A 19967-nucleotide genomic window follows, 5' to 3' on the forward strand; every position below is an offset into this window, starting at 1 on the left:
AGCGGGGGTGTAATAAGGTGGTTTGTCACCTTCAGAGGGGATAGCCAGCTCTATTGAGTAGCTTCAGCCTTGGGGGAGCTACTGGTAGGGGAGTGACTCACTGGGACCTCAAAAATGCAAAGAGAAGAGGAGAAACAAATGGTGAGGGGACAGTTTGGAGGGAAGAAGTCAGCTGTCAGTAGAGCGCTTGCTACAGGGAGGTGGGACCAGGCTGCTGTGCTGTGGGCCCGAGCCAGGAGTTCCCCTCCAAATGCCCTTGAGCAGGCATCAGGACTTGGTTCTGTTCGCTTCTCTGCCTATTTGTTTGCAGTTTAAAGACTGTGTTTGAATTGGGAAGGGTGAATTAGGAACTCCTCAGGGACCAAACCTGCCTGCCAGAGCCAGCAGACTAAACAGCCTTCTTACAAGGGGATGATACAAATGCTTTCTTTGTCTGTCTTGTATATTTGAAATGTAAAGTTTTTTGGGACTGAAACTATGTTTTGTGAAGTTCCCAATATAATGATCTTGGTTAGGGCTGCAAAGAGCTTTGGAAAATACGTGGCTAAAATAATGGCTAGGTAGATAGCGAATTTTGTCAGCTGCTGCAGTGACCCCATAATCAGGGAGTTTGCATGTGAAACGTTAATGCATACTCAGAGCATCATTCTTAGAATTATTGTTCCTGTCTGATGCATAACAAATAGAAAGGACAGGAACTACTTTTATTTTTAGAGAGGTTCAATAGAAAGTTCCATGTTTTCTGTTCATGCCTGTTCAGGATGTTTTACTTTTCAGCAGTTGTCACAGTGGCTGTCTTTCATTCTCAATGCATCTTGAAATGAAAGTTGATACCATGGGGAATTTTAAGCTAACACATGAATAAGAAAATGTACAGCTGTCAAGCAACTGCTCTGCCTGTTTCATTAGAACTCCTTGAATGAAGAAATGGTTTTGCACAATTGTTCATACTGCTTGAGTGAGGAGCGGGAGACAGACTATGTGGAATTTTCATATTCTTTTTCCTGAGCAATAATGCTTGTTTTTTGTTGTTTTCTTTTTTTTAAAGAATGTGCATTTGGCATGACCAACATAAGTTAAAAGTAATGGTAGCTCCAGATTATGAAATTAACCACAGGAGGTAGATAACACTTACATGAGCAGAAATAAAAGAATCATGCCATTTACTTGTATCACAAAAAAAATGCTATCAAAGTGAAGGTTGAGAGATGCTCCACTTGGCAGTCCTAGAGGAGACGAGGGCTGAACAGGGATTTCATTTTTCATCTTTGCCTTCAAAAGCTTTTCACAGTTCCATCACTGTCAACATTGAAGCCCTTGACTTGTAACAATTATTTTCTTGAACGATACTAGTTCCAAAGTCTCCTTGCATCCCCCGGCTGTGACTCCTATCCCTGTGCTGCTACTGCCCTTTCTGCATGGAATTAGCTCTTCCATCCCAGTTCTCTGTATCACTACCTATTTCTTACTAAAGTTTCTCTTAAAAAGCAATAATGCCTTCATCTAAAATCTCATGAGGTTCAATAAGGAGAAGTGCAAAGTCCTGCACTTAGCACAGAAGAATCCCTTGCACCGCAACAGGCCGGGAACTGACTGGCTAAACAGCAGCTCTGCAGACGAGGACCTGGGGGTTACAGTGGACAATAAGATGAATGTGAGCCAGCAGTGTGCCCTTGCTGCAAAGAAGGCTAATGGGATACTGAGCTGCATTGGTAGGAGTATTGCCAGCAGATCAAGGGGAGTGATTATTCTGCTCTATTCAGCACTGGTGAGGCCACATCTGGACTACTGTGTCCAGTTTAGGGCCCTTCCCCCTCTATAGAAAAGATGTGGACAAATTGGAGAGAGCCCTGCAGAGTGCAACAAAAATGGCTAGGGAGCTAGGGAACATGACTTCTGAGGAGAGGCTGAGGGAACTGGGCTTATTTAGTCTGGAGAAGAAAAGACTGAGGGGGGATTTAATAGCAGCCTTCAACTACCTGAAGGGGGGTTCCAAAAAGGATGGAGCTAGACTGTTCTCAGTTGTGGCAGATGGCAGAACAAGGAGCAATGGCCTTAAGTTGTAGCAAGGGAACTTTAGGTTGGATATTAAGAAGAACTTTCTCACTAAGAGGGTAGTAAAGCACTGGAGCAGGTTACCCAGAAAGGTTGTGGAATCTCCATCCCTGGAGGGTTTAAGACCCAGGTAGACAAAGCCTTGGCTGTGATGATCTATTTGAGGATGATCCTGCTTTGAGCAGAGGTGGACTAGATGACCTCCTGAGTTCCCTTCCAACCCTAATTTTCTATGGTTTTATGATCTACAATTAGCAGAAAATAAAACACCTCTATTAAGATTTTAGGTTATCCATAATGTTTTGTCATCTCTGTCAGTTGGACCCTAGTCCTGCAAAAGCTATGTTGACTTAATTAGGACTTCTCACATACTTAAAATTTAGTCTTTGCATGATAAGGGATTTGTACTATAAACCCCTTGATACAGAAATGGCTTTTAATTTTGTGCAGTAGATGGTGTTGTGCCTATTGACTGTACAATATAACAACAATAATAGAGGCTGAACTTCATTCTTGCTGTTTTTTTTCAGTTATTGCTATCATTTTTATACCATTCCAAAAAATTGCATTTTACATAAAATACACAGTGTTAGCCCTACCACTTTCAGATATAGTTGCTCTTCTAACACAAAGAAGGTTCAATAAAATAGTGATGTTGAAAAGGAAGACAGTTTTTGAAACAATGAAACTATGTAGGAAAGACTTAACTCAATGACACCTTAAGGTCAATGGAAGGAGTCTGATTGACTTCATTGGGCCGGAGCCATGTACACTGGCACATTTCTTTCAAACACTTAAAAATATATATATATTACGGAAATATATACAAAACTGTTATGATACGTTGGTTGGCTCACTTTTTATGGGCATGCTGGCTGCAGGTTTAAGCCCAAATCCAACAACACATTTAAGCCTGTGATTCACTTTAAGTGTGGCTAAATATGAATTTACATTTGCAGGCCAGAATAGGGAAAAGAACAGGTTAAAGAATATTCAGATAAGAAAAATGTATTCAAATTGTCAGGGCTTAATAAAATTCACCCTAGAGCACTTAAGGAACTAACTGGAGCAATCTCTGAACAATTGACAATTATCTTCAAGAACTCGTGAAGGACAAAGGAGATCCCAAAGGACTAGAGGCAGGCAAACATAGTCCATATCATTCAAAAAGGGGAAAAGGGACTCAGAAAAAGATAAACCTAACCTTGCTCCCTAGGAAGATTGTGGAGAAAGTTATTAAATAAGCAAAGTACCTCAAAGATAATAAGGTGATAAAAACAACCAACATGAGTTTGTAGAGAACAGATTATGTCAAACATCTAATTTTCTTTTTTGATAGGGTAAATGACCTAGTGGATAAAGAGGAGTTATAGACATAAAATAACTAGTCTTGTAAGGATTTTTTCAATGTCCCCACATTACATCCTCATAAGCAAGATATTATTTTCTTATTGGAAGCACAATAAAGCTGGTATATAACTACCTTACTTAAATAATTATTAATATATCATTATGAAACTGAGATGGAATTTCAAGCAGGGTCTTCCAGGTGGTCTGTCTTGGACATAGTTCTATTCAAAATTATTGTTAATGAAAGGTCTGATTATAAAATGTGTAGATGATCCTGAGTCAGGAGGAGTTGCCTCCTCTTTAGAGGATGAATTCAAAATTCAAAATTAATTTGAAAAACTAAAAAATCATTGAATTCAAAAGAGGTAATTCACTAATGATAAGTGCAAAATACTATACTTAGGAAGAAAAATCAAATGCAAAAATGCAAAACAGGGAATGTCTAGCTATGTAGGCATTAGCTAGTATGCCTGAGAAGGATTTGATGGCTGAAGTGGATTGCAAACTAAATTAGCATTAGTGCTACTGTGCTTCTACCAAAATGGTAAATCTCATTAGTGCTACTATGCTCCTACCAAAATGGTATATTAATGGGAGCGCTTTGTGTTAAATGCAGGAAGCTGCTGTACTACTACTCAACTTAGCACAAGTGAGGCCTTGGCCGGATTGCCCAATCAATGTTTGGGCATTCCACTCAAAGAAAGAAGTAGAAAAATTGCAGAGAGTTCAGAGGAAAGCAGGAAGAATGATAAAAGGCTTAGATCATCTTCTTTTCCTTTTTCAGGTCCTTGTGACAAGGTATTTAGTAGAATTTGCAGATTCATTGGAATCTGACAGAGCCATGCTATGAGTGCTTATGCTGTGGCTTTGAACTTGCAATCTCTGGGCTGTGAAACATTACCTTAGTGCCAGCTCCAGCCCCGCCCCGCTCTGCTCCCTTTGACCATCTGACCTATGAGGAAATGTTGAAGGAAACATTTAGGAAAGAAAAAAGTTGAAAGGGATGAGGGTACATGATAACAAGTTTCCACTATTTAAAAGATTGTTATAAACAAAATGGTGATCAAGTATTCTCCAGATCAAGAAGAACAAAAAGGAATCAGATTGATTTGCAACAAATTTAGGTTGGGTATTCCAAACAAAATTCCTAATTGCTCAACTGGTGAATCACTAGAAGAGGCTACCTCCATATGTAGTAGAATCTCCTTCTTGGACATTTTCAAGGACAGCCAAGAATCTGTCAGGTTTAAGTACTTGATTCTGCCTCAGTGCAGGAGCCTTAGAAGAGATCATCACTTGTGGTCGTTGGTGGCCATACATTTCTATTATTTCCATAAGCACTTGCTCAAGTGATTTGCTAGATTGGGCTTCACATGGGGCTAGAAATGCATTCCTTCACCACCATTGTACAGTTTGATATGGTTACTAAATTTCTTATTTTCCATCACCTAGGCTGTGACTAATCCACAGTTTTTGGGTATGTGATATATTCCCTATATATTGCATCTTTAATGTTCTGTGATGAACTAAAATTTATCACATATGTTAAAAATTCTACATTGAGAAAGTCTCTCTGTTTTTCCTTCAGCTAATCCTTGCGAGCTCCACTGCCGTCCTGTGGATGCTCAGTTTTCACAGAAAATGCTGGATGCAGTTCTTGATGGTACTCCTTGCTTTGAAGGAAACAACGGCCGAGATATCTGTATTAATGGCATGTGTAAGGTATTGGGTATGTTTGCATGTTTCTTTTCTAAAATTTCCCAGGACTATTGTGTAATGGGGAAATGTTTCCCACAATATTTAGGAGGGAACCAGTCCAGGGTGCTGGATTTCTTTTCTTTTTTTAATTATCATAAAAACAAGTTAAGGGGGAACTGCTTTATAGTCACATCAGCCTCTCTACTGAACACATTAACCTAATTGTTCAATCTGTTGACTGTTTTAGCCTGCTTTTTACCCATCATCAGCTGAGGAAATTGCATTTGTTGTGTTCCTATGGAGACATTTATCTATAGAGAGATTTATACAGTTTGTAGGAGGGGAGAGGCATAATTAATTTAATTAGTTCATACTACAAAATCTTGAAAATACAATTGTAATGGTACTACAGGGTGTATTATTCATCAGCTTAGAATTACAGTCATAGAACATCTAATATCAAATGACAGACTGAAGGATATGCATGCTTAGAAACAATAAAACATTTGGTTCATAAAATGTTAATGTACAATACTGTACAATTATTGGCAAAGCATGGAGTATATGATTCAGTAACAGTCCAGTAATGGACAAGAGGAAAGGATTTCTTAGGGTGATATCTTTTATTGGACCAGCTGTGTAGCTGGAATAGAGTTAGACAAGCTTTTGAATGCAAGAGGAAGAATGTCTTTGAAAGCTTGTCTTACTCTATCCCAACCACGCAGTTGTCCAATAAAAGATATCACCCTAAGAAATTCTTGCCTCTCGCATAACTTATGCATTACACTGGCTACAACATCACTCTTACAGTATTAACCAAAGCAATCAAATGAGACATCATGTGCCAATGTTCCCTAAAGTCTGACAGCATTTACCTTTTGGATCTAATTCTCCACTACTGTTAGGACATGCGCACCTTCCATAATATTGTTCTGCAAAGTACTCTCAACATCTTGAGTAGTCAGTTACCATTACATAGTAATAAGACAAAGGAATCTCATAGTCCAAGGGGTTGTTTTTTAAATGGGATATTAATACACTGGAATTTTTTGTTTCCTTGTTTGTTTTTCTGCTAGCAACTATTTTTGGCTGTAGTTTATTTTCTTGAAAATGGTTGATTTCTTTTTCCCCATTGCAGCCTGAGGCAGGGCACCTTTGGTGCCTGCCACTTTCAAAGGCTTAAGCAGGCTGTGCAGCAGCCGGCAGGTGAGGTGTGGCTTAACAAGGTGGTCACATGACTGTAAGAGGGCTCTCTGATTGGAGGATGGGGCTGGGTAGCCTCAGTATAAACCCAGGCTCTCAGAGCTAAGTGGGCAGTTGCTGCATGGAGGAGGTTCCTGGTCCTGTGGAATGACCTAAAACTATACCCTGCTTGGATTAGATGGTGTGGTGGAGCTGCCTGTGGTGGGATGGTCCCCAGGAAATGCCACACCAGTGCCTCCCTAGTGAAAGGCAAGTATGGGGTGCTGTATAGCCTTAGCCCCCATTACCTGGTGGGTTACCCCATAGAGGGGACAGGCAAGGGGCCCATCAGGCCTGAGACCCAGGGAGCGTAAGGCCTAGTGGCCCCAGTGAGACGGCAGAGTAGTGGACCCTGTGAGGGCATATGAGAAAGCAGTAGACTCAAGTGAGAAGGCTGCGTAGAGTAGGGTCCACGTGGGCAGGCCTGAAGGACTGTGTATAGGCCAGCCTTAGAGACTGAGTGAGCTGCATTTGTAGGGGCCTGAGAAGGCAGACCCATGTGAGAGAGAGAAGGCAAGTGGCTCAATAACATAACCAGAGAAACCATCAACTGGTCAATGCTGGGGCCAGGACCAGAATGGTCAAAGATCCAGAGCACCAACCACAAGGGACACCCAAAGCCAGAGGCCTAGGGTTCTAACTGGCCTAGAGGTGATGCCATGGTCTGTGTAGCCAAAGGTCCTGGAGGGGGCCACTGCCAAGAAGGAGAAGGGTTTAGGAGCTTAGCAGCCCAGAATGAGGGTGGAGTAGACTGCCTGAGAAAGATGGATCCAGTTGGAGTCCAAATGCCAGGCGGGCATAGAAGGAGGTCCCATGGGACTAGAGCCATATAATGATGCCATCTGTGAAGCATGGGACATGGTATAGGGGCAGCACAGAGTTGTGTATTACGTCCTTGGCATTGGGCAATAAATAGGCAGCCTCCCACCTTAGGCAAAGGGTCATTATTAATGGGTCCGTATCAGAATAGCAGGAGGTTTAGAGTGGAGCTCCAAAGGGGTCTGTCCTGGACCGGTCCTGTTCAACATCTTTAGTAACAATTTGGGTGATGGCATAGGAAGTTTCTTCAGCAAGTTTGCAGATAACACAAAACTGGGAAGGACTGTGAACATGGAGGATGTGAGCGCAATTCAGAAGGATCTCAACAGATTGGAAAGTCGGGCTAGAGCTAATAGGATGAAGTTCAATGCAAACAAATGCAAGGTGCTACACTTCAGGAGGAATAATCAAAAACACAAATATAAAATGGGGGACACCTGGCTGGATGGCAGCACTATGGAAAAGGACTTGGGAGTCTTGGTAGACCACAGACTAAATATGAGGCTGCAGTGTGATGCAGCTGCACAAAAGGTGAATGTGGTTTTGGGATGCATCAATAGAAGCATTTGGTGCAAGACCTGAGAGGTGATAATGCCTCTCTATTCAGCACTGGTTAGGCCTCATCTGGAGTATTGTGTGTAGTTCTGGGCTCCACATTTTAAAAGGACAGGAGAAGTTAGAGAGGGTCCATAAGCAAGCAACAAAGATGATAAAGGTGTTGGAAGGCAAGCATATGAGGAGAGGCTGAAGGATCTAGGCATGTTCAGCCTGCAGAAAAGGTGCTTATGAGGGGACATGATAGCAGTCTTCAAATACCTGAAGAGCTGCCATAAAGAAGAAGGAAACACCTTTTCTCTCTTGCTGCAAAGAGGAAGGCATAGACCAATGGCTTGAAGTTGCAGCAAAGAAAGTTTAGATTGGATATCTAGAAAAACTTCACTGTTAAAACAGTAAGGCAATGTAATAGAGTGCCTAGGGGAGTTGTGGACTCTCCATCACTAGAGGTGTTCAAGAAGAGGTTTGTACAGGATAGTTTGGATAGCAGTGATCTTGCTTCAGACAGGGAGTTGGACAAGATGACCTCTGGAGGTCTATTGCAGCCCTACTTCTCGATGATTCTATGATTCTTGTATCATCATCCTTCAGGAAAACTATTTTTTTGTATCTTTCTTTAGGGATGTTGGACAGCCACCTGCCCTAACCAGTTGAATTTCTAATCATGTAGTTGGCATGTCCATGCTGGAGATTTTAATGCCCAGGGGACTGTTGGTGTTGCAAAAAGCATCAAAAAACATTGATTCTTAATTTTTTTTACAGGCTGTTTACTAGTAATGTTTAATCCCTTGGAAAAAGTAGAAGTCATGCCCAAATTCCTTTTTTGAAATAAATAAAAGATGCCACTTGACTTCATTGGCAGCTGGGTGAACACTTTAATTATTATGATGAAAAACCTGGCATTGGGTACAAGAGGAACTGAGGTGAACAGTCAGACTTTAGGTTAGACTGAAACAAACCTTTGGATATCAAAATGTTTGGTCATTTTTTTCCAGAATAAAGTGTTTCTCATTCCTGTGCTTCCTACTGTCAGGCAAGACTGTCCAGAGTAAGGCAGAATACTGATTAAAATACTTTTCTTAGTGTATTTTGACCCAGCTCCAGCAGTATCTGAAGTCTCACAAAATAGCTCAGTTTATGAGACTGTCACTGATTTCCAAGCTATATATACATGCATCACCATTTCTGAGGGTTTGCGCACACAATGTGTTTACACCAATGTAACTGATTTTTATAACAAAATAAACAAGAAATGAACAGATGAGATAAATCCCTACAACAAAGTAACTTCTCCAGTTCTGATATACATTATTTGTGAGAGAACTGGGGATAAAACTACACTAGTGTTCATCACTGTTGCAGAGCACTGAGGTGCTCTGCTCCTAGAGAGGGGAAACTGCCGGGGAAAGAACCCTAGCAGGGAATAAGAAGCCCAGCTGTGGGTTGCCAGGGCAACCAGGAGGTCAGCTGACTGGAAGGGGCAGGGCCTGGCCCTTATAAAGCCCAGGGGCTGAGGCTAGGCTGGCAGTTACCTGCCAGCAGCCAGATAGAGAGGAGCTCCTAAAGCTAAGATGTGAGAACCGCAGGTACTACTCAAGCCGAGTAAAGGATGGCAGCTCTGGGACGTTGGAGCAATGTTGTTATAGCCAGGTGGCTTATGGTTAAGTTGTAGCCAAGAGGCTTGTGTTTTGCTTTGTTGTTATTTATTACACCGGTGGTTTGGGTGAGGCTATTAGGGGTTGGAGGAGGCCTCATAGGGACCCACAGTGGTGTGGGGGCCCCAGCGCCAGTGAGGGTGCAGCATCCTCATAGGGAACCCACAGCAGTGTGGGGAACCCAGCGCCAATAAGGGTGCGGCGTACAGGGTGCGTGGGCCCCAGCTCCAGAGAGGGAGTACTACTGAGAAGCCCCAGTGCGGGCGTGGCGAGCCCCAAAGAGGGGGTACTGCTGAGAAGCCCCAGTGCGGGCATGGTGAGCCCCTGAGGAAGGTTGTACCATTGTGGTAAACCCCGGAGAGAGGGGGTAGTAGTGCAATGAGCCCCGGAGAAAGGGGGTAGCAGCGCGGTGGGCCCAAGAGACAGGCGGCTAGACCGAGACGTCCCAGAGTGGGCACAGAAGGCCCCAGGAGGGGGGCAGCTTTACCGAGAAGGCCCCAGGAGGGGGGCGGCTTTACCGAGAAGGCCCAGTGTTGGCACAGAGAGCCCCAGGAAGGGGGCGGCATTAGAGAGAGAGCCCCAAGAGAGGGGCGGTATTCTTGAGAAGGCCCAGAGTGGGCACAGAGAGCCCCAGGAGGGGCCGGCAGTACTTAAGAAGGCCCCGGAGAGAGGGCGGCAGTACAGAGTAGGCCCCGGAGAGAGGGGTGTGAGAGCAGACTGAGAGACCGAACAATGTCTAGTCCAACTGCGAGGCTTGGGGCGTGGTATAAGGGGTGGTTGGAGCCACGCATAGCCCATAAGGCTAGGGTGTCTGGGAAGCACCCATCATACAGGGAGACCCACGGAGAGTCCAGGAAACCACAGGGATGGAGGTCCCAACGAACCGTGTCCAAGAGGGCGTAAGGCAGCCTCCTGAACTTATACCAACATCAAAGATGTGGCAGGAGAGAATCAGAGGGTGCCCTTGGACTGGCTTGGCACGGGGGGAAGGGGCCTTAAGGAGATCACGGCCCTCCTGGAGGACCCCTACCCGTGACAATCACATTTATATCCCTTTCCAGAAATAGCTAAGGTTTTACTTTATATGACTCAGGGGGACACATCTACGCGAACAATTACTGCACACGAATAAACTCTGGAGTTAATTGCTCTTGGGCACTGTTTGAACATGAACCTAGGAGCAATAAACTCAAGAGCAATAAGCTCCAGAGTTTATTCATGCATAGTACACTAAGCTGGGTCAGAGCAGCCCTGGCTGGCAAGGGTCCCAGGGAGGTCTGCCTGCCAGCTGGGGGCTGCTCCCCTTGTCTCAACGTGCTGTGGAGGGGCTGGCTAGGGCACAAGGGTGCTTCAATGTGGGGCTACCCAGCAGGCAGTGTCTACACATTGTGCCCCAGCCAGCGAGGGCAGTGTCTACACGTGCACTGCCATGGAGTATTTTACTCTACAGCAGGATAGTACTTGCAAATACAAGTACTATCCTGCTGCAGAGTAAATTAGTATACTATAACCTAATAGGGATGTACACATAGACACCAAGATGTTTACTGCACAGCTAATTAGTCAATTGTGCATTAAACATATTGTGTAGACACATCTAGTGAGGGTGAACTAGCGAATCCCAGTTGAAAGCAAAATTAAGACATAAATGATAATTTTAAGTGTTTTTTCATAAGTGTCAGGCATGTATTATGATAAACAATTCAGGAAAATTAAGGATGTTTTTTTAATTCGTATATTGATGGTATCATGAATTAAGCTCTGACAGAATATTCACATACAGTTTAGTGTTTCAGTTCTCCTAACAAACAGATTTAATAGAAAGTCAGGATCACGTGATAATACATGTAACCTTGCAATTTCATAATCCAGAATGATGAATAGGTAAGTGAAATAGGCCACTTTTCTCAATGGCACAAGCTTTTATGTGAAATGTATACAGAGTGCAAGACCTGACAACAAAGCTTTTCAAGCAGCACCTCTTCGTGTAATTCAGCGCCATATTTGTTCAGGCTAATCAAACACAGTGCTGGTGTTCCAGTTTATGGTGAGTGAACTTGAAAACACACTTAATCTGATTAGTTAGGCTGAGTTAATGCTTGTTCTGTAATAGAAATGTGTTGTTGACAACACAAAGCCAGGATTCATAAACATTAAATATAACAGTAGGCTCAGATCAGTCCCTATGCAAGTCTTACATGCTGTTTCTCACAAAAAATATTTCTAATTTGCTTTGTATGCCAAAATCACGTCTCAGTCCTGGCCTGATGTTAAATAAGAAATGAACATGGCAAGCTTCTATGTGATATATCTGCTACCCACATGCATTTGGTGTGTACAAGGCAACGTGGTGTTTCAAGGCTAAAGAATAAACTCATTTTCAAATGTATGTGCTGAAGTCTAGACACGCATCCCATATATTAAGCACCAAAATAAAAATGATTTGATTTACTAAACTACAAAATCTCATGGAAATTGCTTTTATACAGAAGTCTAAATGTGGATGTGGGTGCCTAATTCCTGTGCTCCTCTGTTTATCACAGTAGGCAATATTATTTATTAAGACACATGGTTACACTATAATGAAAATATTTAATATGCTTAGTAAAAAGGCATTACCATTATAACAAACCTATTGAATAGAGATAAATTTATGAGCTTTCTTGATTTGGGTAAGAAATGGGATTGATTAATAGAAACAGTAGGATTATCCAAACAAATTCTTGTTTATAGAACGCACATTTCATAATCTACCACAGAGGTGCACAAATGGGAGATATGGCACCTCTCATTATAGAGCATTACACTTTGTTCATCTTAAGTATTCATATACTGAGTACATATCTTTATTGTGTACAATTTTAAAAGGCTTAAGCCATCTTGAATCAATATAGAGAATGGGGTATTTTGTATGATAACTGGGAATCATTAGGGTGAAATAGGATTACAGTACCATTACACTGGTGAACTGCACTGATGTATGGCAGTGGAAAATAAAATAGTATTTCGTGTTTTTGTTTTGGGGCTTTTTTCATGGTTGTCTCTAATCAGGTTTCACTTTAACTGATATGTAGCTTTTTAATGTTACTACTTCAGTTACATACTCCCACTGCTAGCCCAACAGGGCATCTGGTCAACCTAACTGACTGGATTAAAGGAGAAATAGATATGTCAGGAGATATGTCTTTCTTTTCAGGACAGCACCAGAAGAAAGACAACAGGAATTCCTTGCTCGAGCAGTGGTGGCAGACCAAAGTGAAAGGGCACACTTCAAAAACACAATGTGGCACTCTTGAAATGTTGAAACTCACATAGCTTGTCTGACTGCATGTTTCAGTGAGCAGGAGGATTTTTCATTGCACTGTCCTGCTGCCAGCCTCATAGGAACAATTCTTCTTGTGGAAGTGGCAGTAGGAGGAATAAGGAAAATACTCTAGGTTTTTTTCCTTTCAGTCATGAGCAGCAAGAAATAAATTGATCCTTCTTCCCATAGAAAGGCATTCAGGCAGTATGTGTCTGTGCTTTAGATGCCTTGCCATATAGTGAAGCAAATAATAATAATAAAAAAAAAAAAAGAAACATCAAATGCATGGATCAAAATAGCTTTTGATGCACCTGGCAGGGATCAAGAACGTTGTCACAAAGCCTTTCTGTCTCCATCTGCACTACTGGGCTGGCTGAGAGCTGGTTTTCCCACCTATTTTAGGGCCTTGTTACAAATTAATTTTAGTAGGCTCCTGGAGCTCTTAACCCTTGGATTGTCTACATATCAATACCTGAAACTAGTTTTAAACACAGTTTAGATGTTTTAAAGTTACAGCAGCCCAGGGCAGATTTATCTCTGATCTCAGTGTTACTCAGCTCGTGTTCCATTAAAGTGTGGCCCCAGAGATGAACCGCAGTCCTCCAGCATCCCAGGATGTAATGTCCCTCTCCACCCTCCTGTTCTGCATGGACACACTTTCCACCCCCTGAACTCTACTGCCCAAGGGGCAGATCTGCACCAAACCAACTCCCAAGGGATGTTACCTTCCCACCCCAAGTCACAGCTGTGAGGTTGGGGACAGTCACAGAAAAGTTTTAGCCTTAAGGTTTGACTGCTCCAAACTGGAGCTAGCACTAACACTAATCAACACTTGAGTATCTCAAAGTGCAACGTGTAAAAAGGCCCTTAGAACTGCTTCGGCTGTTTGTAACGGCTTCTAGAGGCTGCTGTGCCAGATAAGGGATTGTACGTTTTGCCCACATTTTCTCATTCTTGTCTCTCCGTGGGGCACTTATTCTGGGTAACAAAGAGTAAAGATTGGGGAAGAATCCTCAACTCCCTCATTCTATGTCCAGAACAGTGCAAAGGATTGTAAATGATGACCAGGATCTGAGCCCAGTTGCCAGTACAGATTTAAAATAATGTGAGGTTTACCACTAAGCTTTTCTTCCATAGTTTATATCATTCTATACATTTTTCTATTGGGTAAGATTCCAGGCATGAAAGTAAAAGCAACTGCAGAAAATTTGGCTTTTATATGTTTGGGAGAGAAAACCTAAGGGCAACAACTTTTCAGTTTTTTAGGTCAGACGAAGCATTTAGGAAAAAAAACTGATTGATGGCAGAAGTTAGAGAACATGCTCACTGGATACTCACTGGGTAGAGAAAAAACCTGAGCAGGGAAAGAGTGAGAAGTTCTAACCTGGGTCTGGTTTTATTGAACAGTGGATAAGAGTGTGCACATGGGCAAGCAGTACAGAGTGGCTGACATGTCCATTTACTCATGGTAACTTTGTCACATGATTTGCCCTAATTTAACGATAGTCTAATATACTGTACTCTCTCCAAATGAAATCTGTCCTATTTGGGCTTGCGTTTGCATTTATTCTGCAGAATGTGACATGCAGAAACCATGAAAATAGAAAATACATGCCGTCAGCTGAGCACACATAGCTTGTAACAGTTGTTTGTGACCTTATAAGTTAGCAGCACATTAGCCAATGTAAGGGAGGTTGTACCTCCAGCAGAGCAATTTCATAAGCCATCATCAAAATCTCAGCCTGGCAGACAGGGACTGGGCACTGGGAGGTTCTGAAATGCACGTTCTGCTTAGTTTGACTCAAAAGAATGACTGTTTTAAACATCTGTCTGGGACTACATTTCCAGTGTCTGTGGGCCCCTAATAGTATGACTAGCAAAGTATTCTGATGGTACAGTGCTTGCAAGGGTATCTGATTTGCTAATTAAAATACAGGACCTCTACATTTTTTCCCCTGAATGGCACCTGCAGAATGAGAAATGTGTTCCCAGTAGATTTACAGTGACTAGTAAGTAGAGCTTCTGAGAAATTTTTTAACAAACCATTTTATTTGTCAGGAAAACTACCTATTTTTCACAAGTGACATGTTTTGTAGAAAGAGGTCAATGGTAATGAACATTTGTTTCAAAAAAGCCTACCAAAATCTACGTCCAAGCCCTCGGGTACTGCCACATCTGCTCTGTGGAGAACACTTGTGATGCTCACCTGACCAACCTAAAATCTGCCTTTATACAACAAGGACAATCAAGTAGAGAAATATTTGAAAGACCTATCCAGATACCCAGCAGTAACCAACTACAGTACAAAAAGAAAACGCCCAGCTATTGCACACCCTTGGTGGTCATCACCACCCTGCACTGTAACCAATTAGAAGAATCACCAGATAACTACAGCCTACTCAACGAAGATCAGATCTTAAGAGAAATATTCCCATCCTCTTCACTCCTGGCTTTCAAACAGCCCCTTACCTTACCAATTCATCATCATCAGAAAAATCCCCACTGCTTATTCCACTTGATGTCAGTTAGGCATCGAGAGGGTCCAGAGGAGGGCCACTCGCATGATCAGGGGGCAGCAGGGCAGGCCATACGAGGAGAGACTAGAGGGCCTGAACTTATTCAGCCTCCACAAGAGAAGGCGGAGGGGAGATCTGGTGGCTGTCTACAAATTCACCAGGGGGGATCAGCAGGGAATAGGAGATGCCCTGTTCTCCTGGGCACCACACCAGGTAACTAGGAATAAAAGCCACAAGTTGATAGAGGGCAGGTTCAGGCTAGATATCAGGAGGCATTACTTTACAGTTAGGGCGGCTAGGACCTGGAACCAACTTCCAAGGGAAGTGCTGCTCACTCCTACCTTGGAGGTCTTTAAGAGGAGGCTGGATAGACACATGACTGGGGTCATATGACCCCAGCATCCATTCCTGCCCAAGGCAGGGGGTCGGACTTGATGATCTGTTTAGGTCCCTTCCAACCCTACCAACTATGATACTCTGATAGTTTGGAACTCAGCCTTGCCTTGGCAGGAAATACTTAAACAGTCAGCAGATTTCTACTGCAGGCACATTTCCCTGAGCCGCCCACTGCACAGTTGTTACTGCACAGTTATTTAGTACTTGTATCCCGGCATGGTTGCCTAGTGATGCTTACTGTGCAGTAGCTCATTACTACTGCTCAGTAGCATCGTGTCACAGTTCATGCTCAGTGATGCTACTGTGCAGTAGTAATGAGCTACTGAGCAGTAAGCATCATGTGTAGATACAGCCTGCCTCTACTATCAACACCCGCCATCAAAAAAGTCAGAATCCACTGTTCCTACACCTGCCTTTCCCAAAATGTGATATACCTGATTTAGTGCAACAAGTACCCTTATGGCAACTAAGTGGTTGAAACTAAACAGCAACTATGCACCAGAAGGAACTCTCATAGGAAAAATAGAAAGGACAGAGATACATTTCTCATAGAACAACCACTCCCTGTCTGACCTCACTATCCTTGTGCAGAAGGGAAACCTACCTGACACCTTTAAAAGATGAACTTGGGGACAAAACTTCATAAGCTGGCTGGACACTAAGAACCAAGGGCTAAACATTGGTATTTGTTTTATGACATGTTGTATGTTTGCTACATGTTGTATGTTTGCAGATCTTCTAGTTCAGGGGTTGGACTAGAAGATCTGCAAGGTCCCTTCTGACCCTTTATCTGTGAATCTATCCCTGGGACTCCCTCTTACTATCTCCCACTACGGTTCTTTACTATGCTATGCCTGCCTCAGACCTGATAAAGAATGTCTTGCATCTGGGAGCTTGTCTAACTCTATTCCAACTACACAGTTGGTCCAATAAAAGTTATCACCCTAAGAAATCCTGGTGTGTTGCAAAAGAAACATTGAAAAAGAAGCATTTTCACTTTTAAAAATATTTAAAAAGCAGTCTGGGAAGAATGTTTCATTTTTCCATTGTGAAATAACTTTAATTTTTAAAAAATTTATAATTGAATATAATATTTTTTTTAAGTTTTGTTTTCGAGTGTTAAAAAAAATCTGTATTCATCACAAAATTAACATCAGGTTCCAGCACAGCATTCAGAATAAACCTTTTATCTTTAATTTAGCTCATCATGTACAGGTACTTATTTGAGGTGATTATAATGAAACAGGTATGATCATGGAACCAGTCCATTCTTGGAGAAAATCAAAGTCTTACCATGTAGCTGTCTGTGCAGATGCTTAAGGGGTGCTAAATATGAGGTATTTGATGCTCTTAGGGTGCAGACAGAAGTGCAACTCCCAGCTGTAACTCAGAACGCTTTGCAGGAAGTGTTCTGAGTTGCAAGGATCCCCCAAACCAAACAAGTTCACTGTTGGTTCCAGGGGGCAGGAAATCTAGCTGCTAGCTGCCAGCCTCCTGCCAGTTTCCTCTAGCAGTGGCCCCTCCTCCATGCCAGCCTGTGCTATTTTCAGAATGGGAGGGGGGAAGGGAGCAGAGGGAGCTTGTTCTAGGGGTTCCTCACCTGGCGCTGGAGGGTGGGGTGGGTGAATTGGAACTCACTGCCACCACCACCTCAGGGGGGAGCTCCAATACACCCCATCCTCCAGTGGGGTCTGAAAAACCCCCAGACCAAACTCCCTCCACTCCCCTTCCCCCCTCCTGTTCTGAAAACAACTTGAAGGTTGGCAGGCAGACAAACACAAGTTACGGAAGATGCTTTGTTTTGAAATGTTTTAATCTGAACCCTCATTTAATGAGGGTTTAGATTTTCACCTGATTGGCCATTTTTAAGTAGTCTGCAGCTATGTCCTTGTGTTTGGTCATGGCTATAGACTGCATTCTGTGGCCAGATCAGGCAAAAACTGTCACTTCTGTCTGCGCCCTTAATACCTGTTTGCTTCCAATTGTAGTAACAGGTGCTCAACTTCTGGCAAAATCAGAGCCATAATGGGTTTATCAGTGTGGGAGGGAAGAAGCATAGACACCTCGTTAGTTCTAAATTTGACAGAAGACCTATAATGCAGGAAGGCAAAAGTGAAGTCATGAACCACCCTCTGTGTCTGCTAATCTCACTATAATATTCTGCACTGTTCATGAGCCAAACCCCAGTAGTTTGGATTCTAAGATATCTCTTTATTACTGTAAAATAACAGTAAAGATAATTATTTTTCCTAACATTCTGCAAAAAAAAGAAAAGTAAAGAAAAAAGAAAAGATAGCAGGCATTACTGCAGTAGTTCTTGACACAAACCTTGTTTGGTATAGCAGATGCCTGCTGAGTGTTGACATTAAATGACCAGCAGGCATCTTTAATATCCGCTGTGCAAAATATCAAAGATGTGGTTTAACACAGTTATACACTCCAAGACCTTTCACTGCTATGAGGCATAACCCTCCTTCTGCAATTACTACAACAACCAATTAAATAGTTGATATATAAAGAAAAAGTTCTTCTGTCCTTTAAAAGGTTAGAAGAAAATTTGAGAGGTAATCCTGCTCTGGCTAATCTAATTTGATGGACATTTTTTTCTATCAGGAACCCATGGTATGGTTGTAAGTGCTGAATTTAACTAAAAATAAGATAAAAACAAAATGGAAGGGTTTTAATATCCCCTCCGGTAAGAAGGTGCTGGAGGAATTCATAAGCACCAAGTTGAAAGCATATTTTTACATGAGTATGGCAGTGACAGAAAATTGTAAATAACAATCTGTATTATAACAGTCCCTTTTAATATCTGCGTAACATGGCTAAAGGCCTCCAGCTGTCTAACTAGAAATCATTTAAAAGCACTAAAGGATCATCAAAGGATGTCGAAAGCTGGCTTATATCCTGTCATGTCAGCCCAATATATTTAATGACAAAGAGATTTCATAGCCCCCTGCTGATAAATGCCACCTTGCTGAGAAGTGACAAAGTCAGTGGCACAGAGAGATTATAAACTGTGAGACCTTGGAGGCTTAGTCCCAGAGAGTAGGGAGGAGGAGCCCCAAACACCAGTGCCAAAAAGTATTATTTCTGCTGTCAGGGCATCTTCTGAGTACTAGTGAGGCATGTGGTGTGAGGCAACCATGTACAGCTTATTCAAACTCTCTTCAAAATACAATCATCCCAGTGAGCAAAAAGCTACCATGATTCTGAACAAAACCTACCCAGGAATGCCATTGTCTTCTGTTTAGAGCTGACAGCATTATGGCTTTTGGGGGTTGTTTTTTTTCCCCCAAAAAATATATCACAGTGAGACTGAACCTGTTCAGAAATTCAGGTTGTGTTTGGTGACTTCGATAAAAAGCATTTAAAAGATAAGAATTTTAACTGGGAGAAGTGAAATATTTCAAAAGTTTAGCTAAAATGTTCTTAAGTGGTTAAATAACTTAAAAACAACCAAAATATTTTGAATGTTATAGTTTGCCAGTTTTGTTTTGTTTTGTTATTCTAGTTATTTATTTTCTTTCTTTATGTATTTATAGTTGATTTTAATTCCAGAATTTTTTTCCAAGCTGAAAAATCCGCTATTCATGCAGCCTGCCTCTGTCCCTACCACATGAAGGCATCCTAAGAGCAGGAGACCCCATGTATTCATATGCACAGGGGCCAGTATAACATAGGCTGTATTCCTGAAGTGTTGAAAAATATAGAATTAGAATAACATAGACAATTGCAACATCTTCAATGCCTTATTTGTCAATACAGTGTTAGAATTTCATGACCATAAAATAATGTATCATTTTTCACAGAAAGCACTTAAACTGGCAAAGCATAACATTCTGGGGCATGTAATTACAACACTACTGCAGATGCTCAGGTATCACAGTGATAAGCACTAGGTAGGTGGATCACATAGAAATTAGAGCTATTTAGTCTACAGATTCTTGTCTGTACTTTCATTTGGAAGAAATGTCTAATGAGAGCTTCCTTTATATAAATTGTCTGATTAGAACTTAACAGTTGAAATTATTTTGTTTTCCAATTATAGAATTGGTTTTCATTATATCAAGCAAAAGGGATATCAGTGCTATTACATCAGGGATGAAACTGGAGTTTTTTAGATTTTTGAATCCTTATAAAATCTTGATTGCTGTCTCAAAATCTATGGTGAACAGGACCATGTAACAATAGCAGTTGTCTTTCTATTGCAACACAAAGTTAAAAATTGAGGGTATGTAACAGGATGGTCTGGCCCTTTAAAGATGTGTGCGAGTGTTACATTTAGATTGCTCTGACCAAGTTTAGGGTGATCTAATGGCTGGGTGCAAGCATTTACAGGATTTAGATCTCCCTAAAAATGACCCCAATCTAAAG

At 42.0% G+C, this 19967-nt stretch overlaps 1 protein-coding gene across 7 annotated transcripts in view; it reads left to right on the top strand.

Moving 5' to 3' along the window:
* ADAMTS12 (ADAM metallopeptidase with thrombospondin type 1 motif 12) overlaps positions 1–19967 on the top strand; it is a 353569-nt gene that overhangs the window by 254950 nt on the left and 78652 nt on the right. For 6 of the 7 annotated variants that reach the window (XR_002092999.2, XM_059725240.1, XM_019495974.2 and 3 more), the window contains one exon: positions 4994–5127. Coding sequence is in view for 6 of the 7 variants with exons in the window: in XM_059725240.1 (XP_059581223.1) it covers positions 4994–5127 (134 nt within the window). In the remaining variant the exon portion in view is untranslated. Of the gene's footprint in view, positions 1–4993; positions 5135–19967 lie in introns of all 7 variants that reach the window. The other variant, XM_059725239.1, reaches the window with a different exon arrangement.

Source organism: Alligator mississippiensis, chromosome 3 (genome assembly GCF_030867095.1).
Source record: "Alligator mississippiensis isolate rAllMis1 chromosome 3, rAllMis1, whole genome shotgun sequence".
NCBI lineage: Eukaryota > Metazoa > Chordata > Crocodylia > Alligatoridae > Alligator > Alligator mississippiensis.